The 26601-nt window shown below is 38.8% G+C and overlaps 1 protein-coding gene across 1 annotated transcript in view; it reads left to right on the top strand.

Annotated features, from left to right (window-relative positions):
* The first annotated feature begins 2725 nt into the window (after window positions 1–2725).
* ZCWPW2 (zinc finger CW-type and PWWP domain containing 2) overlaps window positions 2726–26601 on the top strand; it is a 44339-nt gene continuing 20463 nt past the window's right edge. The window contains exons 1-6 of the mRNA XM_063302034.1: window positions 2726–3455; window positions 4240–4399; window positions 19623–19737; window positions 20488–20546; window positions 21462–21523; window positions 23787–23854. Coding sequence (XP_063158104.1) covers window positions 3169–3455; window positions 4240–4399; window positions 19623–19737; window positions 20488–20546; window positions 21462–21523; window positions 23787–23854 — 751 coding nt within the window. The 5' untranslated portion in view covers window positions 2726–3168. The remainder of the gene's footprint in view (window positions 3456–4239; window positions 4400–19622; window positions 19738–20487; window positions 20547–21461; window positions 21524–23786; window positions 23855–26601) is intronic.

The raw sequence follows: 26601 nt of genomic DNA on the forward strand, positions 1-26601 counted from the left end.
TGTATGAATGATATTAAAATGTTACAAAGATAGACCTTTACATAATTGGGAAAACATTTCATAACTGAAGCAATATCAAACTATCAATATCAAACAATATCAACAGATATTGAAGCAATATCAAACAATATCAACAGAGAAGGCAGTTGGAGAAGCGCTTCTGTTGAAGATGTTAAAATATAGAAAACTGCATGTGGATGGTCAATTTACTGAATATATTCTGTAGGCTGCATTTTAGAATTAAATTTTCCCAAGGCAGTTTCTAACATATATAACAATATGTATTTATATTTTACAATATGTATATGTATATATATTTTACACACACAGACATACACACACATATAAGAATGACTTATATAATATATACACATATATAATCGCTCTCTCACACACACATAATGCCTACACACCTTCAGAGGCTAATACTAATTGCAGTAAGTAATCCAAGGTCAAAATACCTTAAAGAGAAATTTTGTGCTGCAGTCCCATTGTTCATTTCAGTGGGACAAACTTAAGGTTCTCATTAACATAATTAAGGTATATGTATGTAATTTTTTTGGAAAGCTACTGAGTTATTACTAATATAGTAAAAGTGCCATCTTATCTCCACTTCCTTCTTTCTAATCAATCTGAGTCACCTCTAATCCTACAGAAATGAGCCATGTTGACTTTACCCTAAAATAAAATATCTATGTAGTAAATGCTAGTGGCAAGCTCAAACATCATTTTACGTCTTTGTTTTCCTTCTCCTTCATACATCTCACTTTAATTTACCTGTGATTTAAGTAGTTCTCTCATATTTTAATTCTGTTTCTTTCTTTATACATTATGAGACAATTGGTTTAACAAACCAAGATATATCCTCTTAAGCAAATTATTTGAGAAAGGAGGAGAAGGCAACAAGAAAAAATAGTCACACTCCAATGAACCACAATATTTTAGACCAGAAGTCTATGTTCTATGTTCTTGAAATATAACATTAGCAAACAAAAATATTCCTAGGATCTCAAACTTGCAAATGAATTGTCATCTCTGAAAATATACATAGAAATAAAGAAACAGTGACATTATTTTGTTAGGTTTTTAGCCATTTGTGTACTGGGCCTTTTCTCCCAGAATCCAAGTACTATGGTGGTGTTTGCAAAATCTGCTATCTTGTGCTTAGATGACTCTAAGTGGGGTGACCTACAAATTTGATTAATAAATAAATGACAATATTATCCAGACGCATCTGCAGGAAGCAAAAAAAAAATCAAGATTGTGGGTGCAACAGCAGGATTGAATGTCCACAACTGGGTTGTGCATGTGATGTACATAAAAAAGGACAGGGCTTTGTGTGGTTGCAGCTGCCATCTTGACTACTTTGACCTACATACAGATGCCTCTGATGTTGTTACTTTATCTCAGCAAGTGGTAGCACTTGGCTGAGCTTTTTGGCTTCAAAGCTAAGAAAGATCTGGACTGCTTTTTTCCTAACATTTGCCATAATAGGTACCAGCATGCAGCAGACCTTGGCTGATCCCCCCAAAACCAAATCAGGTTGGGCCTGATTAGTACTTGGATAGGAGATTACCAAGGAATTCCAGGGTTGTAAGCTAAATTGGAAAAAAAAATTAAAAGATCCCCCAAAAGGACAGTGACAAAGCACTTCCATACTACCATCAAGAAAGTTATGTGGATGTGTCAATAAAGTCAAGCTCAGTTGAGAGCATCTTTATCTTTAATGGTTGATATAAGGACCAACAGATATACTAGATGCCATGTGCTTTGTTTGCATTATCTTTACAGCAACCTAGAAAATCTGGTGTAACTGAAATAGTGTCCCTATTACTAAAAAAGCAGTGAGTTGCAGTGGGAAGATGGTGTAGTGAACATATTAGGGAAGAAACAGTAGGAAGCACATATCGTTAAGTTGAATCTGTAGCCTGGCAATCTGAGGTTGCTCCACAGGAAGTGTCCTGAATTGACTTTGCACCCACTTGGTCATCCCTTCAGCAGTAGAGCCAATTTACTGGGCCTTTTTCTCATTAGAAAGAACTGTTGCCTAATCCTTTCCTCCCACGCTCTGAGTGTCAGCCTAGCAAAGGGAATATTGGCTTCACTTCTTGTCAGCTCCTCCTAAGAAACCTAGCCAAGACAGCACGTATCAAACTGACAAGATTCTGTAACTTTCTCCTTTTTCTTCTACAGGGGGCTAGTCGGTTAAAACTCTAATATTCTTAGTTTTTAAATTCCTTTTCTTTTTGTTCCCTTGTGTAAGGTTTTTTCTCACTACAGGACGTGTAACAGCTCAGGACAGGATGGTGAATTTCATTTATTGTCCTCATTGTTTTTCCCTGTTAAGACTATGACGGGTCATTGTTAAACTGTTCTTGAGGAACCCAGTTGATAACAAAACCATGGTAACATGGAGCTGCCCTTAGATCTAGCTTGAATAGCAAAAATTATATGGGTTCATTCCTATCTTTAAAGGGCTGTTAAAATGCTACACTAAATACTAATGTGATAACCCTTATTGTCTCAGACTCTTCTCATGCATCAGCTACCTCCTCAGAATTCCATTTTGCCTATTTTGGGCCACATATTAAGGATCTGTTTATTAGGGCTATATGAGCTTCAGAATTGATTTGGAAGAAAAGTTCATGCAAGCATAATCACAGAAACACTTACTATTCATAAAAGCACATATCTTTTTTTAGAGTTCTGTACAAGCCTGAAAAAAGAGGCAGAAGTTGTGAAAAGTGCATTAAAGACATGCTGCCTTAATGATCTAATTAATGAAAACAGCAGTGCCTTTTTTCAGGCTTGGTGAAAGCCTAAAATAAAATATATAACTAATGAATAGCAGAGAGGTGCTATGCACCAATGAGATCTGAATTATTTTTTATTTTAAGTGTGCATAGTTTTACTGTGCATAGTTTTGCAATATTTCGCTTATAACAGTCTACACGTTTTCCTGGTTAAGTATAATTTTTACCCACATAACCATTGTACTTTTTCTTAAGCTGCAAGAGTTAACTATCACTTACTTTTGAGAGTAGCTAGTGCTTTATTATTACTAACAGAGTTTTCATGGAAACTAAAGTCTTGATTTGTGTTTGATACTGTTCTTTATGTTTCAGAGGGAACAAGTATTCTACAATCTAGAAGAGTGAAGACTGTTATATGGATTCTATAAAAGAAAATAATTTTTATGTAGGTAAAGTGTGGGTACAATGTGAGAACAGGAGCTGTTTAAAATGGAGACTGTTACAGCAAGATGATGTAGAAAATATTGATTCCAGTGCACCATGGTACTGTTATATGAATGTTGATCCAGAGTTTAATAAATGTTCTGTTGCTGAAGAATATTTTCCTGAGGAGTCTCAATTTCAAAAACATGGATTAAAATATGTTTATTCAAAACTTCCATTAGGAAGCTTAGTTTTGGCAAAAATGAAAACATGGCCAAGGTAAGGTTTTAAGAACTTAAAATTTAATTATAGATAATTTAGGTTGATTGCAACGTTAAAAAACGTGATAGAAATTGCAGATGCTTCTGTTCTTAAACTTTAGGGGACATAATGATTTTCTATTTAGCTTCCATTACAGTTCTCTGACAGTTTCTAAGGATAAACCAAAGTATGTCAGAACAATATCTTTATGAAGAATTGTGGTTGATAAACAAAAATAATTTTTGATAAACCAGGAAGTTACCTCTAAATTTGTGGGAAAAACACAGGAAGAAATAGCATTTTGGGATCTATGTCAAGTGGTCAAATTAACAACACAATCTTAATATGCAGATTCATAGGGTGGAAGTAATTCAGAGAGTACCAAAAGTCATCCATCTCAGAAGCCCTTGGTATGCCCATGAAAGTGGAGCATTCCACAAGGTATAAGAGGTGGGTTAGAGGGTCCTTGATCCATTGAATCTAGTGCTGAGAAGTAGTTAGCCCTCCCAATTGGTTTCAGTAGGAAGGCATATATATATATATATGTAACAATAAGGCAATAAGGACTTTATATTCTGAAAAACCTATTCATCTCCCATTCTTAGCAAAGCTTTATAAGTATAGGATTGTCTATCACTCACTTTTTCCTTCTGCCTGTTTCTTTCCCTCACAATTGCTCTGCTGATTGGTAAATAACTCTCTGTTGCTGGCATGTCTCCAGATATGTTTCTTTCTAGATATAGCATAGATTTATGTGTTTTATCTTTCCCTGAACTTATTTTTGAAAACATTTTATTTTAAGATGGCCTGGCATTCTTTCTCCTGATCCTGTTGATGGACAGTATGTGATATATAATTTAAATGGAGATGTTGAAAGTCATCATGTAGAGTTTCTGGGGAATCCCCATTCCAGGAGTTGGACTGCCATAAAATACATTGATCCTTATCCCAGTTCATTTAAGGTAGGAATTTTTTAAAGCTCTACTTAAATTATAAAATAAAATTATTTAAATTCATAGGCTGCCTCTTACCTGCAAGTAAAACACAGGGTTTTTTTAAAAAATAAAAAAAATAGCCACGCTATTGATGAGCTAGCAAGCTATGAAACATCAGTTTGTTCTTTTTAAAGTCATTTACTGAAAACTGATATAATAGAAATTACTGCAGGCTTAGGCCAGTCATCCACAACTTGAAAAATGGAGGATTCTTTAATTTGAAGCTCAACGTAACTATATAGCTTCAGATTGAAGAAGGCTAGCAAGATAAGGGAAATATATTTGAAAAGCAATATTGCTTGCTGTTAAGTCAATCCCAGGAAATCTATCCATAGAGGCCACAAGGTTAGCCTTTATGGATAAATCTATATTCATCTACAGTACTTCTCCATGCCATGGTTTGGGTCCCAAGGAATCTTGATTGATGTTTCAATATGTTATGGCTATTCTTAATGTGCTAGCAAAATAATACTTAGGATCATCCAATGCAGATTAGAGTCCTGCATGGAAAGAAAGTTGCCATATAGTCAAGCTGGTTTAAGAAAAGGCCAAAAGAACAAAAGGCATTATTGCTGATGCACACTGGATAATCAAGAAAATTTATTTATTTATTTATTTATTTATCAAATTTGTCACCACCCATCTCCTCCCACTGGAGGGACTCTGGGCGGTTTACAACAAAATCCTCAATAAAACAATAAATATATAAAATACATTATAAAATTACAAATTATTAATAATATAGATAAAAATAAAGTCCAGATGGCTATATCTCATTCAATCTTCACGTGGAAGGGGTGCTTCAAGGCACTAGCCAACCCCAGCATGACTCCTCTCCTTCCCCCCCCCCCCCAGGCCAGCTGGCAGAGCCAGGTCTTCAAGTTTCTCCGAAAGGCCAGGAGCGATGGGGCTAGCCTCACCTCTGGGGGCAAGATGTTCCAAAGGGCGAGCGCTACTGCAGAGAAGGCCCGCCTCCTGGACCCCGCCAGATGGAATTCTCTTACTGATGGGGTCCTCAGCATGCCCTCTCTGCAAGATCGGGTGGGGCGGGTAGATGTAATGGGGAAGAGGTGGTCCCTTGGGTAGCCTGGCACCATGCCATGTAGGGCTTTAAAGGTGATAACCAACACCTTGAATTGGACCCAGAAGCAAATAGGTACCCAGTGCAGCTCACGTAGCAAAGGTGTTACATGTGCCCTTCTGGGGGCACCAAAAACAGCTTGCACAGCTGCATTCTGGACCAGCTGAAGCTTCTGGATACTCTTCAAGGGTAGCCCTATGTAGAGCACATTGCAGTAGTCAATATGGGAGATAACGAGGGCATAAGTGACCGAAGGGCCTCCTGATCCAGGAAGGGGCGTAACTGGCACACAATACGAAGCTGCGCAAAGGCCCTCCTGGCCATGGCTGCCACCTGCTCTTTGAGCAGGAGCCGTGAGTCCAAGAGGACCCCCAAGTTACACACCGGGTCTGTCTGGGGCAGTGCAACCCCATCCAGAACCAAAGATGACAAAGTCCTGGATACGGAAGACCCCTTAACCCACAGCCACTTTGTCTTACCAGGGTTCAGCTGAAGCCTGTTGTTCCCCATCCAGGTCCCCACAGCCTCCAGGTACCTGGAGAGGGCAGTCACAGCATCACTTACTTCACCTGGGATGGAGATATACAGTTGAGTATCATCAACGTATTGATGATACGTCATCCCATGGTGATGGATGATCTCACCCAGCGGTTTCATGTAGGTGTTGAATAGGAGAGGAGAGAGAACCGAACCCTGCGGCACCCCACAATGGAGGGGTCGAAGGTTGGATCTCTCCCCCCCATCACCACCGACTGGGACCGGCCCTGGAGGAAGGAGGTGAACCAGCACAAAACCACGCTGCCCACCCCAGCTCCCTGAGCCGCCCCAAAAGGATACCATGGCCAATGGTATCGAAAGCCGCTGAGAGTTTAAGAAGAGCAAGGATGGATGCACTGCCACCATCCTGCTCCCGCCAGAGATCATCCATAAGTGCGACCAGTGCTGTTTCCGTCCCATATCCGGGCCTGAATCCTGACTGAAAGGGGTCTAGATAATCCGTTTCATCCAGAACCCTATGGAGCTGTAATGCCACCACTTTCTCAACCACTTCCCCAAAAAGGGGAGGTGGGAGACTGAACGAAAATTGTCCAGTATAGTTGGGTCCAGCAATGGTTTCTTGAGGAGGGGCTGTACCAACGCCTCCTTAAAGACAGATTGAAACAACCCCTCCCTCAAGGGTCTATTAACCATTGCCTGGACCCATCCACATGTCACCTCCCAAGCAGCTTTCACCATCCAGGAGGGACATGGGTCTAGCTGGCATGTGGTGGCGTTTACTGTCCGGAGGATCCTGTCCACTTCCTCGGGTCCAACAGGATCAAACTGTTCCCAGATAAATGGGTAAGTCCATTCCCTTGGTATCTCCACGGACCATGCCTCACGCTTGGAGTCTAGCGTAGAGCGGATCCAAGCGATTTATCCTGCAGTTGCTCTGAGATCTACTCCGCACGGCCCTGTAGGTGGGTCACCTGGCCCACCATCCCCAAAAGGGATTGAGTGATTTTAAACAGGGCCATCGGGCGGCATTCTGCGGACGCGATAAGGGCGGAGAAGTATTGGCACTTCGCCTGTCTTATTGCCACCAGGTAGGCCTTAATAGCGGCTCTAACTAGTGTTTGGTCAGATTCAGTCTTTAAAAATACCAAAAAAGAAGTCAATATGTGCTTCATTGATTAACAATAGCCTTTGATTACTGTATATTGACTATGTCAAGCTGTGGAATGTCCTTAGGAAAAATAGGAAACTCAGAAAATTTCATTGTCCTCATGAGAAACCTATACACAGGACAGGAAACCACAGGTTGGAAGGAACATTATGAAACAGATTGACTCCGGGTTGGCAAAAGATACTCTCTGTCTATTTATTAATTTATATGCTGAATATATATTCAGTGGGAAGCTGCATCGGAAGTTAAGGCCAAGAGGTCATGGTCTGACCGTGGCAAGGGAACAATGTTAACTTCCCCCAAACCCAGACCACTATGCCACTGCCCCGCAACAAAAACCAGATTTAGTGTGTGACCTCCATTGTGGGTTAGACTATTAATAAGTTGGATCAGGTTCATGGCGGCCATGAACTGCCAAGCCACCTCTGACCCCAGGCCCAATGAAGGCAGGTTGAAGTATCTCAGGACCATAAGCCTGGGGAACTCCACTGCCAACTTGGTCACAGAGTCAAGGTACTCAGACAGGGATGCTGCTATGCTGCAGGGAGGAGGATAAGCAAGCAGCAGACCCAACGGATCCTTTTTGGCCCAATCTCATAAAGGGAATTTCACATCCAGTTATGTCTGGCACAGTGCCTCTAAAGGCCACCAGAGACTCATTGTGGGAATGACCTTGAGAGACAGGAGGAAGAGCTGCAGACTAGATGTCAGGATGGACGCGGAGGAGGAGGAGGAGGAGGAGGAGGAGGATCAGCCAATCACAGAAAAAGCGAGAGGAAGCCTTGAGCAGCAAGATCCAGAGCCACTGATTGAAGACAGGAGGCAGATTCACCCCCACCTATCAGTGTGCGAGAAAGGCTGGAAAGACGGGTTGAGAGAAGCGATTGACTCTTGTGCAAAAAAGACAGGAAAGCCAAAGATGTAAAGAGCGCCAGAAGCCAGAGCCAGTTGTCAGAATCAACTGTCATCTTCTCCTTGCCTCGTTCTCGGAACGCGCTGCCTCAGCCGACCTCCTTACCTTGTCCACAGACTCCGAGCCGCCTGCCCTGCTGCCGCACCGCTGTTTGCCTCAGAGCCTTGCCTTGCTACCAAGCTCTGCCCTGCCTCAGAGTCTTGCCTTGCTTCTGAGTCCAGTCTTGCAGAGCCCTGCCTTGTTACTGAGCTCAGCCTTGCCTCAGAGCCTTGCCTTGCCACTGGGTCCAGCCTTGCCTCAGAGCCCTGCCTTGCTATCAAGCTCAACCTTGCCTCAAGGTCTTGCCTTGCTGCTCGGTGATTCCAGCCTTCCAGTTCAGCCTTGCTTGTCTTGTCCTGCCTCTGTGCGATTTCCAGCTTCCCAGTCCAGCCCTGCTTCGCCTTGCCTGCCACCTTACTGACTTGGGAAATAGCCTATTCCTTATTGCTTTAAATTAATGTATTTAACAAACTGTAAATAAAGAACTTTATTGCACTCTTCCGTGTCTAGTCTAGTTGGCCAGGACACTAGACAACAGTCAGACAAGTGGCAACTGAGTCTGCAGAAGGAATGGGGGTGTAGCAGACATCTCAGAAGGGACCCTCCCTAGTTTTTTGGACTGTAAAGGTGAGGGGGAGAGATGTACTTTCAGACTTGCAAGATTCTGTTAATGTAACCTTAACAATAACATTAGAGCTAGTACTTCTGGGTGTGATTCTTGTCTGGACTATCTTGCACAGCTGACACTCATGGGTAACAACAGCCACACTCCCACCCCTGCCCTGACGTCATGATTGGTACCACACCTGAAACCCAGGAAGGCACATTTCAGAGAGGGGGATCCCCCTTCTGTGCCCAACCAGGTTTCGGTAATGCAAAACATGTCAGCATTCTTATCCACAGTCAAATCATATTTGAGATGGAAAGCCATAGATATTGAATTAATATATAAAATATTTAAAATAAATATTTAAATAAAAGTGCTGATCTAGTAATATTTGACCAGATCAAACATGTTCTTTAGAGATTGTTCTTTATATAAATGGAATTTCAAAGTCAGTATGGTTCTGAAGAATATGTTTTCTGGAATTCAGATCTTCATAATCCTATAATAATTTATGCAGATAGTTGTATGACTTCTGGGAACATTTTGATTAGAGCTTCCCTCCAATGCTTTTGAAAAAGCAGTGTAGTGGTATGAAGTTGGTTGCACACTACTTATGTTGAGCAGTTGAACTGTGATTCTTTCATCTCTTTAATTTTCAGCATTCAGAAGTAGTTTTTAAAGAGTGAATGTCAAGTTCCATAACCTTTATGTGTTATTAAAATTGAGTGTTAGTTTTGGTGGCATAGAAAAGCTGCTCAAATCTTTAATGCTTTTTTCCCCTTTAGTTGAGTAAAGGTTCTTCCTTTGATTGGATTATCTCTTCTGTAGCTAAAACGCCTGCCAATCAGTAATTTGATAAAGTGCCCTTAAATCTCCTCTTATTTCTGCCATTTCCACTTCAAATGTCTGCCCATCAATAAATGTTTTTCTGTCCTCTCTGATCTTTTCAACAATGTCATCTTTTATTCTTTCTTTCCTTCTCTTTTGAGCCCCATTTTCTTCTTATGTAACATTGCAAATCTGCTCCTTCCTTCTTCCTTTACCAAATTCAAGGATAATCATTATAGGCTATAGAACTGATTTTTCAGACACTTTCCATATTATTAATGGAAATACAGAAAAGTATTGAAACTGATTTACGAAGCCTATTTTTATTTATTTTATTTATTTACATTGTCTCTTCCATGTACTAGTATCATGTTCTATTTACAGGCTGTATGGAAAAGAAGTGGTTTAGCTTCAACTGTACTAGTTTAATTGAACTCTATTATAGAACCAGTCTATAAATATAATCTGTGTTTTTTCAGGCAAACCTTTATAACAGAAATAGCCAACTTCTAGAACTACAGGTTCAGACACAGTTGAAAAAGTTCTTCCTATCTTATGAAAAGAAAACATGGCTTTGTTCTAATACCATGTACAGAATCTGGCTGGACTTTAAGAGGAAATTTTTTTCAGTGCTGAAGACAACATAGTATCCTCCCATATCTGAGGATAATGGGCTAGCTTGAGGTCTACTAGCAACACAGAACACTCTGGACACTTCCAGGGTGCCAGCTATCTCATCTTACAGTATAAAAGAACCCTGTTTGATCTGGACTGTTTGACTGTGGATATGTTCCCGGTCTGTCCTTCTTTGCAACTCTTTCTGTGGATACATTAGCTCAGGCCAAGTGAGCTGGCTGAATTGGACCAAAGTTGGAATGGGAAGACTTGGCAAAATAAATGAAAAACTCTCCTTTCTCTTCAGCAGGAGATGAACTAGAATAAAATGTACAATATTTTGCCTTTTTGCTTATTCTGTTTATTTGTATAGTTCCCAGGTAATTAATATCTTCCTCCTCTCTGGCAGGGGATGAACTGGTATTCAAACTGCTAGGCTGCTTTGTTTTTTTGTTTTTGTTTTTTGTCCTCCTCCTCCTCCTCCTCCTTTTTAGAGACATGAACTTCTTGAAAAATAAGTTGTCTGACCACAGAAGCAACAAGTACATGCTGGTTATAATGTCATTTCATTATCTGGTAGCTCATCTTGTATGTTTTCCTCTTGAAACTCTACCTGTCCTGCCACTGCTCCCCAACCCTCACAATCTGCTGTCTGAAGTTGCTGCCTCATTCTGCCCAATGATAAAGCCCACTCTGCATAAACTCATATATTCAGTGAAACATTAAGAAGTAAAATTTTAGCATATCACAACTTTGCATGCATTACAAAATATTTGCCTTAAAGGCCATCCCTTAGACCTGGCCATTTAAAACACTAGGTGGAAGCTTTACAGTTGAAATCACATAGCCAGTAGGCAGTTGTTCCTAATCTAGTATCTCCAGATATGATAAACTAAAATCCCCATCATTTGCCATTGTGGCTGAGGATGATCAAAATTATTATCTAACATACTCAGAGAGCATTAAGTTATAGAAACATGGGTTATAGAAGTTATAGAAACATGTAATCCTTATAACTTTAGTAGAATTTCCTTTTTATATAATAATTAAGAATTACACGTGCAGATGAAACTAACGAGCTATAAAAAATAAAAAAGTAAAAATAGAAAATGCAAAGAAAAAAAAGTAACAGCAAGTATAAACAACTTTAACATCTTATCACCATCTCTTAAAATACAACAAACAATCTCTTCAGTCTCCCATATTTCACCTCATTCTCTATAAACAACCTTTAAAACATCCTCTTCCTAATCAGCAAAAGTTGATTAAGTTTTCCAGAAATAACATATCTATTACAAACTTAATCTAATAAACCCACTTAAATTCCTTCCTTTTACATTTATATCTCATTTTCTATTTAAAACATATTCCCCAAACCTCATAATTCAAATCCAATCATAAAAATCTAATAGAAGTTACCAGAGATATCAACATTTTAACTTGGTCATATAAACTAACTTTATATTCCTTCCCCTTGCTCCCAACAATCTTGGTCTTTAGTCCCTTCAGACAATATCCAAACACTTGATTTTTTTTCATTTTATCTCTGCTCACAAAGTTGCTGACATTAACAAATCCCTTTTGTAAATCCATTATAAATAGATTAATTAATTCTATTATTTACACATCCTTTTTAATTATTAAACATCAGCTGGTTTCATTTGTATACTACATGTTTCATCTTTTTCCATATCCTTGTAGCCTGTCATTTTCAAATTCACATTTGAATCAATTTCAGTCTTGTCCAGTAAAAGACGTTCCTCTTCCATAGCATCATTTAGTCTATCAATAATGGCAGAAATCTTTAAAATTAGCTTCTGACCCCATTGTTCCAAAATATCTCTTGATGTATCCATTATTTTTCTCCCTTCTGGTGCTTTCTAGTGTCCATTCTTCAAAGTCTCATGTTATTTTTCTTCTCATTGCAGAACTGTGGATAGTTTCCAATGGGAAAGATTCTTATATTTAATTTCCAAATTTTATCAAATCCATATGGACCCTTAGTCCGTTTATAGCTTTCTAAAATCAACACTGTGGCCACCCTTTTGGTGTTAATTAATTTTTAAAAAAAATCTTTAAACACATACTTAAAACTTCTTACATAATGGACTGAAGGAAACTCACCCAGTGAAGTCCATAAAAAACTTGCCATTCCAGAGCTGCTCAGTGTTAGAAAACAATTAAAAAGTTAGTTCCTAAGTGATTAAGAAATAAAGATTGGCCAGATTTTGCACTCTTAAAGGCTACATTACAACTATGAGCATAGGTGTAATCCCTCGATTCCCAGCTGCTCAACTCACAAGTAGATCACAAAAACTTCAGCTCTTACTGCCTACTCACAAGGAGCAGTTGTACAGAGTATGTGTGTGCTATCTCACAATTTTGCTGGTCCAGATCCCACATCTGGCCACGGATTTCAGCTGTAATGGCATCCCCGTTTTTCAGAAAGAAACAGGGACATCTTCAATTTGCCATGTCCTTACCAGACGTTCAGTAGAATTTTCCATATAGTTGACCTTTGGCTGCAAATGAAGTTGCTAATAATAATAAAAATCACAAGACTTAAGCTTTCTTGTACATATTTTCAGGAAATTCTCTTTTGTGTAAGCTCTTTAAAATATATATTTATGAAATATATATTTCATAAAATCATAATGATTTTCTATCACAAAACCAAAAATGATATAACTGCAAACTTATTATGGGAAGAAGTGTCTACATCTTCATCTTAGTCTACAACTAAGATGAAAGAGGCAATTTTTAAAGCAGCAAATTGGATTGCAGTTTGTCATAGAGGTTTCAGCATAGAAGTTTTCATACGCACAGTTTACGAATTTATGAATACACTCAAATGCATACATTATCAGAAATCTGAAGTACATTGCTCAAACTTTAATAGAACAGGCAATGATAACTAAGGATGTTATCATTCTTAGATCATTCAGTTTTAGGAGCCTCAAGTACTAATGAATCAAAATAATAGGATATTTTTATGATAAAATATGTAACAAAGCCCAGTTGTGGACAACATATTTCTCTAGATAATCTCAATTATAATTACTATGAATTGCACTTGAATGCTTAGGACTTTTCTTCCCACTGAGTTGAAGTACTCTCCACCTATCCTTGAGTCAGCAAAAAACTGCACTGGAATGAAATTTTCTGCCTCCACTGCCTATTCTTGTCCTTCTTCTTGCTTATGTACACTGCCAGCCCCCAACTTCCCTCCAAGGTAATAGGTGACAAAATACTAGGTTTTTTAATTTTAGATTTGATGAATCTACCACAGTGGCTAGTAGTTCCTACATTATGCTAAAATTAACCCATGTGCAGATTACTTTTATAACTATAACCACCTTTATTGATATGAAAAGACCCTATATCAACATGTAAGAATAGTAAGAGTGGCCTACCACAAAACAAGCACTTTCTAACTTTTCATAACTTGTTACAATAATACTATCATTGTATAATTGCCTGCCGGGCTTTGCTGTATCAAGTAGCCTTATCCTATGCAAAGGGCAATACAGGTAGTCCTCATTTAGCAACCACAGTTGAGACCTGCAACTCCATAGTTAAGTGAAGCAGTAACTAAGTGAAACTGCAACTATGCTTCCAACTTTTCTTTCCTTTACAGAGCTGCAAAGGTCATAAATGCAAGGATTGGTAATGAAGTTACTTTTTTATCACCGTCATAACTGCAAATGGTTGTTAAACGAGGCAGTCACTAATGAGGTCTACCTGTATAGAGCAACCCAGCAGCATGCTGTGGTTTCTGGATTTGGGGAAATGTTTCCTGCAATTGGTGGAATGGCCTGGAGCCTTTCTGAGTCCCCAGAACCAGGAAAGGAAGAAAGAGGAACTAGGGAGAGCAGCTGGAGAACAGAATGGACAAGAGTTAGAAGGGAGGTAGAAGTAATGGAAAAGGAAGGCAGTTCAACAGGATGGAAAATCAGAACAAGCAGGAGGAAGGAGCTGGTGCCAGCTCTAAGGGAGAGGAAAGGGAAAGTGTGAGGAAAAAAAGAGTAATGGTATCCATAGAATTCAAGATTTCCAACTCAGCAACCTGTTGCAATATTTTTTAAGCATCCCAAATTTTCACAAATGTAGAGGCAGCTAATGATCTTCAAATACGTTTGTATGTTACATGAATGTTTATAGTAATTATTTATTTTCATTCAATTTTTTCAATGACTTGTAGAGTATTGCTAGGTAATTAATGTGGATGAATATATGGATCACATATATCTATAGAATTGATCTGAATAGTAACATTTTAGTGAGTAATCTGATGTAGTGATGCATCTCCAATTTAAATTCAAAATGGCACCAAGAAAAATACCCAAGAAATCATGCAAGAAGCAGTAGAAGGCAGTTCATTTTTAATTAACTGAAAACAGGTAATTATGGAAAGTGCTGTTTTGTTGTAAGTGAACATTTTTGATGGAGCACAATGTTCTTCAGCAGCTCTACATTTTCACTCTTAATCTATTTTAACGAAATGAGTTATACTTTGTTCTGCCCAAGTCAGACATATTATTTTAGAATGATAAAGAGTTCCACCACAAGGTGGCACACATCCATTAACAAATGGAATTTCTGTTAGCTGCTTCCATGTTCTTTCTCACTTTATTAGAAACTCCTTATTGTATTCTAGTATTATGTAGAAAATGATTTTATCTCTGCAATAATGTAGCACTGTGTCATAATTTTAAAATATGTGCATTATTTAGAGAGAGATTGTGCGGTGTAAAGTTCTGACGGTAGGCTGACCATACGTCCCATTTTGATGGGACAGTCCCGTTTTTTTAACATTTCCTGACCATCCCGTCATTTTAATATAAATGTCAATTTTGTCCCGTTTTTTAAAAATGTTGGAGCCGTTATTGGGAAAAGCGGGAAAAAATTGAATTGAAATTGAAAAGGAGGCTGACTTGGCAGTAATTCTCAATCCAGCGGGAAACCTAGAGCGGAACCACAGGAACAGCTGATTGGCAGTGAGCAAGAGGAAGAGTCGCTGCCACCAATCAGTGCAGTGGAAGACAGTCGGAAAAATGCGCCCAGTAGAAAAGAAGCCAATTGGCTCTCAGGCCAAAACAGCAGCAAGAAAATAAAATAAAAGGGTGCACCAGAGAGGAACAGGTTGTCAGGGACAACCGTTCACTAGACTCCTCCGTTCCTGTTCTGCCCCAGCTTGCTGCTGCCCTCAGCCCTCCGCTTCTCCAGCCTCCTGCCACCTCATTCCTGTCCTCCCATCCCAGCTCACCTCAGCCCACCGCTGCTCTCAGCCCTCCGCTTCTCCAGCCTCCTGCCGCCTTGTTCCTGTCCTCCCGTCCCAACTCACCTCAGCCCACCGCTGCTCTCAGCCCTCCACTTCTCCAGCCTCCTGCCACCTCGTTCCTGTCCTCCCATCCCAGCTCACCTCAGCCCACCGCTGCTCTCAGCCCTCCGCTTCTCCAGCCTCCTGCCACCTCGTTCCTGTCCTCCCGTCCCAGCTCACCTCAGCCCACCGCTGCCCTCAGCCCTCCGCTTCTCCAGCCTCCTGCTGCCTCCATTCCTGTCCTCCTATCCCAGCTTGCCTCTGCCCTCAGTCCTCCTGCAACCTCTCCACCCAACGCCACCCCTGCACCAACCACTCCGGACCCAACCATTGCCACACCTCCCCCTGCTGCACCTTCCCAGCTTACTGTTGATAACCTTATCATCTTTTTTGTGAATACAGAATATTACATAAGTTTAACCCCATCCCATTTTGCCATCCCAATGTCCCATTTTTGTCTCAAGGAAATATGGCCAGCCTATTTGACGGTTATCCTAGTCCCCAGATCAACTGGCTGGAGGAAGTTAAGATGAGACAAAGAATAGTTCAACCAGTAATGTCTCCTCAAAGGCCCCAAGTACATTCCACAGAAAATTCTAAGGACTTTGGAGAAATCAAAAGGGGAGATGTGATGTACACTAGTGCTCTTTTTGAAAGCAAAGCAACTTCTTTTTCCACCAGGAACAGGTTCCTCAAGCCAGCTGATAGTTGGCATAGTTCATTCTACCCATCTATGACAAAAATCAATATGAAAACATTTTTAATTAAAAAATCACTGGGAAAAAGAAAATAATTGTTCTCTCTGTTCTTCCTTTTGCCAGCACACCTTGCCAATGATTGAAAATGGTAGTTCACTATCACTTCAGCCTCCCTCCTAACATTAGCATAGCTCTAACCAACATTGATATATCTTAAAGTGAATTGTTATTTATTCATCACTTAATAATTGGAATAATGTAAATGACATGTTCCCTGATAATTAGAGATTATTTGCCGGAGCAAACTATACTGGAGTCATTTTTTTGTAGGAAACACTAAGCTAAGTGTTCTTTCATATGCAGTTTTTCCTTTCAGATAATACATTGATTTTTCAGCATGATATCATTGTGTCAATAACAAAAATCAGGTGTCCCACTTCACTGCATTGTGTTGAAATTGTACAAGAAGTAGGAGGAGTCTGAAAAATGACAATGTGTGCTTTTATTACTTGACAACAGATAACATGCCACAAGAATACTGCTGTAATTATAAGAGAAGGAGGTTGTTAAATAAAGTCATGCACCTTGGCATTTCTGTGCAAGTCTTTTTAAAAAGTTATTCATAAATGTGAAGCTGCTGTACACACAGATAATTAGGTGTAAAATCTAACCACTCATCCTAATTATCAAAACTTGACCACAGTTAGGTGAACTATGGTTTTCAGTATTAACCCAATCTCACATTGAATCATAAATTAACCCTTTCATATGGGTGCATACAACACACAAGTTTGTGGTTCAATGTATTGTACCCCTAAAGGTGATGGTGAAGGGAAATAATGCCAACATAAAAGAGATTTAGAGTTAAATATTATTTTAAGATAACAGGCTGGGGAGTGTGTCATGTGCCAGAATAGTGAGGCAGATGTTCTAATGAGGGGAAAAAGTATAACATGACTCCTACAAAGTAAAAACATTGAAATACATGGATCTTTTTCTAATTTTAGATTGTTTTATTAGGCAACTCTAATGTGACAAAATGTACAAGGTTTCTAAATCTCTTCATCAAGCAGGGTGTTACAAAATCAGATATTGCTGAAGAGCAAAGAAAAGCCCTGATATAATATTTTATTTGCAGGATTCAAAGGGTAAATGTCTTTCCAGCCACTGATAATAATATTTTATTTGCAGGATTCAAACGGTAAATGTCTTTCCATTAGACATAGTTATTTTAAAAATCAAGAGAATTAAAGTACTATATATTAAAGTATATATACACACACACATAGACACATACATACATACACATACACACATACATATATTCAAATTATTCAGAAAACAAAATAAAATTGGATTAATAGAACCAAGTGCAGATATCTAACAAAACATTCCAATTTATTATAATTTCACTTGATTTTTTTTTTTGAAAGATTACAAACGTGATTTTTTGTGTTCTTGTTTTGCATTTAGTTTGATTTATTGCATAGCAAATACACCAGGGTGGGGAAGGAGGAAGCTAGCTTCCTCTATTTAAAAACATATTTGAAATATTTAGGAGTTAATGGATTAAGGGAATGTTTATAGTTAACTTTGCTGAAGATTTCACTGAGAGGAATAAATGAATGAGACAAGACAACACCATTCATCTGACTGTGGCTTGCATGTAAGAAAAAGAAAATAGATTGTACTAGAAATATCTGATGACACAAAGTAAGTATTGAACTTATTTAAACTATATACACTTTTGGCTTAGAAAACCAATAATTGTGTGGCTAGTAATTGAAGAACATGAGTCCATAATTGGTTTAGAACTGAGACAGTTGTCAAAACATACACAACAGCTAAACTGGCCTTTTGTTTTCTATGTTTCCCAGAATAAATAGAAAAAACTGTTGATGTTAATTTTTTTCCATATAGGCTGGTATGCCCCATATCTTTCCACAGGGGAAAGATCTAACTATGAAACTCATATTTTAGTCCATAGTCTGTTGATAAGAGGATGCTAAAAATAGAAAATATTAATAACTTCTAACCTGTTATCTGTATTATTAAGGGAATTGTAATTTGTGGTTTCTGCATAAATAGTGATTCGATGCTGGGTTTAGTTATTAATGCCTAGCAACAAGCTAAAGACATTTCTGTTAGATTTGTTTAATACTAAATCATAAAGGTAATGCTCTGAGCTTAAATATCTTTGTAGCCTATATTATGGACCTGAAGATTTCCAATCAGTTTAAAGCAATACATTTTATTTCAGTTAAGTTCATATGTTTATATTGAGCAATATGTTGCAGTACATCTTTTGATGTGCAGGTACTGCATTGAATAATACTTCATTTTTTCCCCAAGGTTTCAATAGTACAATTCTGTGCAATGAGATTATAAGTAAGATGGAATAATAAAACAAATCATTCTCTATATAGCAGAAGCAGCTATGTTATAAGACCATGTATAAAATCATATTGCTTCAATAGTCCTGCTTCAAGAGATCTAGTCAATTCTATTAAAATCACATTTCCATGAACACATTGCAAGGCATGGTTTTTAACACTTGATTTATTGAATAAACTATACTGAGTTTGCACAAGCCCAGACCAAACAAGCCATGTTATGACATAGTACACTGCACAGAGACTCTATTTCCTTACACTGAATTGCAACATCTTTCTCATTACTTCCCGTATGTCAGTAGGAAGCATCCTTCTCACTAGGCATTCATCACAGCTTTCTTTTCACCTCAGAAAATACATTTCCGTCTCATTCAAAACAAATTAATGTTTATCAAGCTAACCAGAGATAGTACAAAATTAAGAATAGATATATTAACGGGTTGTGTCTTATATCCATGTTAAAACTTTATTGTTGTAAATTGCTGTGGGAATCTTTTATAAAGAGTTGTTTGTATATATAGTTAACCAAAGTATCCACAGTGTAGACATGATAGCCTTATTAACCTGTAAGATCCAGAGTTGTAAAGAGAGTTACTTTCAAAGCACTACTAGGCAGACCGTAATGCAGGACCAGCCAAAGACATTTTGATGTCCCAGCCCCTGCCCAAAAGCAAATATCCTTTCTTTTGTTTAAAGGGAAAAAAGGCTTTTTTTCCAGTAGCACCTCAAATCTGTCACACAAGTCATCTCTCTCTCTTTCTCTTTCTCCCAGACACATTTGCTTTCATCCCTCTCCTCCCAGTTGCCCAATATAAAGCAATGCCTTTTTCTAAAATTAAAATAATTTCAAGTTTGATTTAAATTGCATATTCATTGTTCCTGCAGCTGCCTATATAGAACATGTAACTAACCACATGCATTTTTAAAATTCAAATTTTCTGCACATTTTATATTGAGAAGTTTAGAAGAATAATGATGTATCTAATATTAAGAACATAACTGGATATGTATTTATATGTATATTCCATAGGCAGATGTATGTAAGAGGAAAAAAGCCTGGTATGAAAGTGCATTGGAAGAGGCAAACAAATTGCTAGCATGTTCTACTCAGCAAAGGCTCGACATATGCTACCTATCAAAAAAGGGTACAATTATCTGGCCTTTTAGTTATTATACACAAACATCTGTATTTCTAACAGTGAAAATATTTTCCCAGTAATTGTGGCAGAAATCAATGGTAGTATCTTTACTGAATAGTTGCTAGATACTAATGATTCCTGTATCAAATCAACAGAATGGTCATAAGTAAATAAAAGAATAAATAAATAAATACCTAGCTCAGAATAATCTACACTATGCACTTAGGAACCTGTACACTTACAGGATAGATATAACCTTTAATGAAATATGGGATTCCTACAGCTAGACCTCTGTTGTGATCAATACAGCTCTTTAAAACATTTTTGGGTACTTGTTGCAGAAGTCAGGATCTATTTTTCATGTAAGATTAACCAAGTTCTGAATTTGACCATGTCCCTCCAGGGGACATGGTAACACATTCCACCATGTGATACTCTTGAGTAGGTTTCTTATAGATTCCTACGTCCATAACACTATTAACTTTATAACATGAGAACTGGTATAAAAAGTACTATAGATTAAGCTACCATAAAAGGATGTGTAGTTAGACAGAAATCTTATGGAAGTACTGTAGTTATATCAGTATAAAAAGATGCCATGCAATCTATTCTAATATAATGAAATATAATTTATATTTCAGTAGTATATTTTGTTTTAACAGCTTGAGCACAGATCAAAAACAATCATGTAAAATCATGTATTTGCTAGCAATTATAATTCAGTTGTTCCTTAACTATTCTCATAATGGCTTTTAGGTACAGTAAATGATGAAGAAGCCAAAAGAAAAACTGATAGAATAAAATGTAGAAAAATGGTAAGATTTAAATATAAATTCTTACAATCTTAACTGATCATCAGACAACTTTCCTTTCCTTTCCTTTCAGCTGTTCTTTCTAAACAGCTGTGTTACTTCCTGTCACAATTGCTATATTATTATTGATCTTAAACTTGAGTTTGTTTGGCAGCTTGTGGATATTTATTTATAAAAATGAAATTACTAGCTTACAAAAAATATCAGTAAGCATTTTTTATTAGAATGCAAATGAATATAATTAATTCTTTTTAGTTATCTTAGCATGCTTAATAATAATTTAAAGAGAACAGGTTTTTACTTCTGGGGTGGGGAATGAAAGGGAGTAAACACCTAAAGAAAAATATAACTATAGATAGTACTTGAACATTATTCCAAATATCATTTTTGTGATATGGATGAGATGCTGGAAGCTTCAGGCTCATTTAATCTCCACTTCTATACAGCCAAGAGGTCTTCAGAAACTTCTACTTTTATTTAACCATATTTTATCAGTTTATCATGTCATCTGGAGTGATGACCATAGTTAATGTCAATTAATTTAAGATAAGCCAAATTCAGTTATGAATTAATCAAGTGCTAATTATAGTTAACCAAAGTTGTGGTTTGGATAGTACAAGAAATTGGAATTATCTAACCATGAGAAAAAAACCTTCCAACCATCCTGTTCTATAATACAGGTAGGGGAGGAAATACAAGGCTGAAATCTGTTGCAAGTTATTCATGTTACACAAATACATAGTTTAATGTAATGGGTGAACCCACCCATGAAATCTGATTTATGAATGACCAAAAATAACACCTACAAAGGAACAGATGTTGACATTAAAGTTAAACTGTATACTTCTGAAACAGCTGTTGACTGCCATTAAATATACTACGCATTCAAAAATAAAGTCTATCGATTATTTTTCTCAGATAAAAAGTTGTACAAAAAGATATGGGAAGGAAACTAGCTGTAGAAATGGAAGAAAGAGAAAGTAAGTTTATTTGGTTATTTGATCATTCCTCTAATGGTCTACTAGTGTTATAGATACACTACCATGTTTGGGTCTTAAAATATTGTGGTTTTCACTAGGCTGGGAAAGATACATGAATATGGATAGCAAATTCATGTATCTTGATTTTTTTTTTTTGAGGATATAAGAGCTACATGTATTTTATTTATTTAAATATACTTAGCCTGCCCTATGATAAAACATCTTGGAGTGGTATACAGCATGTTTAAAATGCAACTATCAAATGATTACATAGATTAAGCAGCAGTATATTTCAGCATCAGATTAGATCAGCAACCAAAAACCGTTAAAACCCATGTGAGCCCAAGAAAAAGGGCTATTTTAATATGGCATCTAACAGACATTAAATTCATAGTCAATAACTGAAAAACCCTATCTCTAGTTTTCACTCACTTTATTTCAAAATGCATACCAAGCATGACAAGATGTTTACACCCAGCATATATCATGAAAGTTTCCTCCTTCAAAAGGATTTTGCAGGATGCCAGGAAACTCTCTTCAAATCTTATTTCTGTAACTTCCAAACAATGCTTTGGCCTAGTATATTGCTGGACAATGAGTGTGCATGCTATTCATGCCATGTGGGCTTATTAATGAATCACGCCCTGGCTGCCCAGGCTGAAAGGAAGCATTCAGGCAAGAATTGCTGTACAGAAGATGATAATACAGGTAATACTGTGCTAGCATAGTTGACACCACACTCTGCTTTGCAGTTGTACAGCCAGCCAGTTTTAATGGAGATCGATATGAGCTATATTAACAATAAGACTAGTACATTCTGCCTTAGGAAAGGACAGCTTAAGCTTGGGAAAGCTCCTCACAACGCCTGCACTGGATAAAGTAGGTCTGAAAACTGAAAAGTTTTAGCAGAATAATCCTGCCTGATAATGCTTAAAGCCATCATCCAGTAGGTTCCTGCTGACAGGGTAGAAGTGAGGGAGGAGGTGCATCTCTTCTTCCCCTCTCCCCTTTTCTGAATTGAAAAAATCCACTAAAACTCATAGTTTGCATAAATTAAAGGCTGTTTTTGGGACATGTCAGCTGGCTTTTGATGTAGCAGACTGATAGTCTCTTCCAGCCCCCCTCATTTTATTCTTGGCATGATTTCACATATTAGGAAGTACCAATTTCCAAGCTTCCATGGGAAGAAGAAAAGAATTTCTGAGTTTGTCTCCCACTCCATAGTTGCCACTCTTGTCTATTATAGGATTGTGCTCTAAATTAGTAATAGGTTTCAGTAGATCTATTATGTATGCAACTAAATCTGAATTCATCCCATTATGTTAATCAAAAATTTTATTAACCATCTCAGAAACGTTTGAGTGCAAGGCAGAATAGAAATATTCCAATAAATAAATAATGTATCTTGCAATGCAATCTCTGTTTTGTTTCCAAAATGATGAAACTGTGCCCTAAGGCTTAAAAGGGAAGACTTTATTTGAGAGAAACTTTCAACTTAAAGCTGACGAAACGTACACCTAAAATATGCAGTCTGAGTTTAATTCATATATGCATAGGTGTTTACCTTTCAAAAGTATGTAAGATACATAATTTTCAAGCTGGCTCTCAAGAGTTCATTTTTGCTGTCTTAAGTCATTTTAAACATATTGTTTGGTCTAGTGGTTAAGGCAGCGGGCTAGAAACCAGGAGACTGTGAGTTCTAGTCTTGCCTTAGGCATGAAAGCTGGCTGGGTGACCGTGGGCCAGTCACTCTCTCTCAGCCCAACTCACCTCACAGGGTTGTTATTGTGAGGAAAATAGGAGGAGGAAGGAGTATTAAGTATATGTTTGCCGCCGCGAGTTATTTATAAAAATAATAAAGGTGGGATAGAAAATAAATAAATAAAATGCAATGTAGTTTCTTCAGGTAGGTAGATTTGGAGCTGTATCTCAGGATTTGTAGAAAATGTCAGTGACAAAAATCTAATTCAAACTAAACAAGCAGTATGATATTGTAAGTTATGCTTACAAGAACTAATATGAGTTTTAATAAGATTACTCTTCATAAATAGTTATCAATATTTTTCTTATATGAAACTTAGTCATAGTTAGAAATAGGTTGCAATCCGAATTCATTATGACTAACATACATCTTACTGATTTCATTGGGTCTAGTCCAAATTTAAGTAAGTCTAGATCTTAACTATTTATGTTGTCAGGCCATTTCTGTCTATTCTTGATTGTTGATTTACAACAAATACCTCATAATTTTCTCAATTTTCAGGCAAAGAACATTGACATATCCTGGCAAAATAGCAAGGTCAGAAGATATCCTATCAAGAGAAAGCCTAGGTTGGTGTTCATATGTACAAGTATCTGTCTATGGTACAGAGCAGAGCAGAAAACAGTATTACGTTTATTATATTGATCAGGCTATTCTGAAAAAAAAAGGCAAGTATAAAACATCTGCATATCTTATTAAGGTTCTAAAACATCTGAGTACTGGGCTTTAATTCAAGACATTACCTGCGTGTAAACACCACAGAACTTGGTTATGTTTCCTTCTGAATAGATGTGTATCAGATTGTGCCATAGAATATTATTGCAAAATGACTGAGTTCCAAGGAAATATTGTAAGCTCTAAAGCAGTGTTTCTCAAACTTGGTGACTTTAAGATGTGTGGACTTCAGCTCCCAGAGTTCCTCATGCTGGCTGGGGAATTCTGGGAGTTGCAGTCCACACATCTTAAAGTCACCAAGTTTGAGAAACACTGTTCTAAAGCTTGTACCAAACATTTCTTTAAAATAAATATTCTAAGATAACATATAGGAAACATTAATAAATATTTAAGGAAAGATCCTTGAAATTTATTGAGACCATACTTGAATACTTATGATAATATAGCTTGTAACAACATTTGAATAATCTACTTGACACACCCAATTTAGCAGCATGAACAGTTATTTACAGAATACTTAGCATGTAAAACTGCAAGATCCTCTGATTTAGCATCTTTTATTTATTTGTACTTTCAGCTTTAGGACAATTGTCCTTTAAGATTACATTGTCCTATAAATTAATGGGGGTTAATTTCTAGGAGTTTGAATTATGAAGGTTTCCAGGTAATGTTGGTCACGCTTATGAATGATCTCTGGTGAGAGCGGGGTGGGGGCAATGAATCCACCTTGGCTCTCCTTGACCTCTCAGCGGCTTTCAATACCATCAACCATGGTATCCTTTTGGGTCAGCTCAGGGAGTTGGGGGTGGGTGGCGTGGTCTTGCACTGGTTCACTGCCTTCCTCCAGGGCCGGTCCCAATCGGTGTTGATAGGGAGTGAGAGATCTGGCCTGCGGTCCCTTCTTTGCAGGATGCCGCAGGGTTCAGTACTCTCTCCGCTCCTTTTTAACATCTACATGAAACTGCTAGGCAAGATCATCTGTCACCACGGGGTGAGGTATCATCAGTATGTGGATGATACTCAACTATACAGCACATCTCCATCCCAGGTGATGTATGTGATGCTGTGACCATCCTTTCTTGGTGTCTAGAGGCTGTAGGGGTCTGGATGGGGAACAACAGGCTTCAGTTGAACCCTGGTAAGATGGAGGAGCTGTGGATTGGAGGCTCCTGGGTATCCAGGAATTTACCATCTTTAGTTCTGGATGGGGTTGCACTGCCCCAGACAGACCTGGTGCAGAACCTGGAGGTTCTCCCGGACTCACAACTCCTGCTTGAAGAGCAGGTGGCAGTCGTGCCCAGGGGAGCCTTTGCAAAACTTTGTGTCATGTGCCAGCTACGCTTCTTCCTGGATCAGGAGTGTCATGATCGCCGGTGCGATGTTGGCGACATTGCAATGGCTCGCATGACAAAGCACAGAGGCTTGCTAATGACTGGAGAGGGATGGGCAATAAAACAGGACAAAGACAGTAATGGGTCTAGGAGATCTACAAGCCCTCATCGCCTGGTAATCAGCAATTAACACCATTAGCAAGGAGAAGATCAAGGTGAAGATCAGAAGGGCGCGTCCGGACGCTTTCGAGGAATTCCAAAGCCTAATCGCCCGGTAACGAGCCATTACGCTGCAGAAAGAAAGACGGAGCAATGCCCGAGGCGATTGGGGCTGGACGACCTCTCACCTAGCAAGCATGGATGGCCGGTCACCCCGTGGAACTCGTGGGGCACACCCGGGGAATGTGGGGGTGGAGCGCTATTTGGCACGAGGCTATTTAATTCAACTTTTGGCGCGCTTCTCTCACTCTCAGCTTTCTACTAGTGTGCACTCTATTCTGAATAAAAGCCAGAACTTAACTTTGCTTATAGTCTGAGTCTTCTATTTAGCTTAGGCATTCCTCACATAAAGCTGAGAGTCATCAAGAACGAACCTCGCCAGCCTCTACTGGAAAAAATTTTTCTTGTGAGAGACGCAGCTGGCGATGACTGAACCGGGGACGATCTTGGAGTCGGCGATGCAGAGCGGAGGTGCGAAAGACTCAACACGAGGGGGGGGAGGCGACCAGACCGCTTCTGGAACTGGCACTCCCGAGATGGGACACGAGCCTCCTCCCCACCCACACCGCACCCCAGTTGGGAGCCTGGAGCCGCAGCACGGAGTGGAGGGCCCCGATGGAAGACGAAGGCGGGAGTCAACAACACTTCAGGTGGGACGTCGTCGCGGACCCCCGGCTGGGAACATCCCACACCACCTGGAGACTCCAATACCCCCAGTCGCCCAAGAGGGAAGTCGCAGGACCGCCGATTGGGCCACAAACGGCAGCACTGAGGATGGATGATTCCGTCACACAGGACAGGATCAGGGCTCTGGAATCCAAGGTGCAGTCATTAGAGTACCTGCTGCAATCCCTGGCAAATGTGGTGAGTGAACTCACAAAGAATGCTGCCACGCAGGGCATAGGGAGGGGTCTCGGCATTCCACCCACCCTATCGCCGACCCCGAGAGGAAGGGGCCAGATGCGGGACTCACTCCCAGGGCCCCGTGGTTTTATTCCAGTGGGAATCACCTCTACTCACACACAAGTTGGGGTCACTCCAGTCAGTGGGATCGCGAAAGACTTTCCAGTAAAATTTGTTGGTGACCCCAC

The sequence above is a fragment of the Candoia aspera genome, chromosome 4 (assembly GCF_035149785.1).
Source record: "Candoia aspera isolate rCanAsp1 chromosome 4, rCanAsp1.hap2, whole genome shotgun sequence".
NCBI lineage: Eukaryota > Metazoa > Chordata > Lepidosauria > Squamata > Boidae > Candoia > Candoia aspera.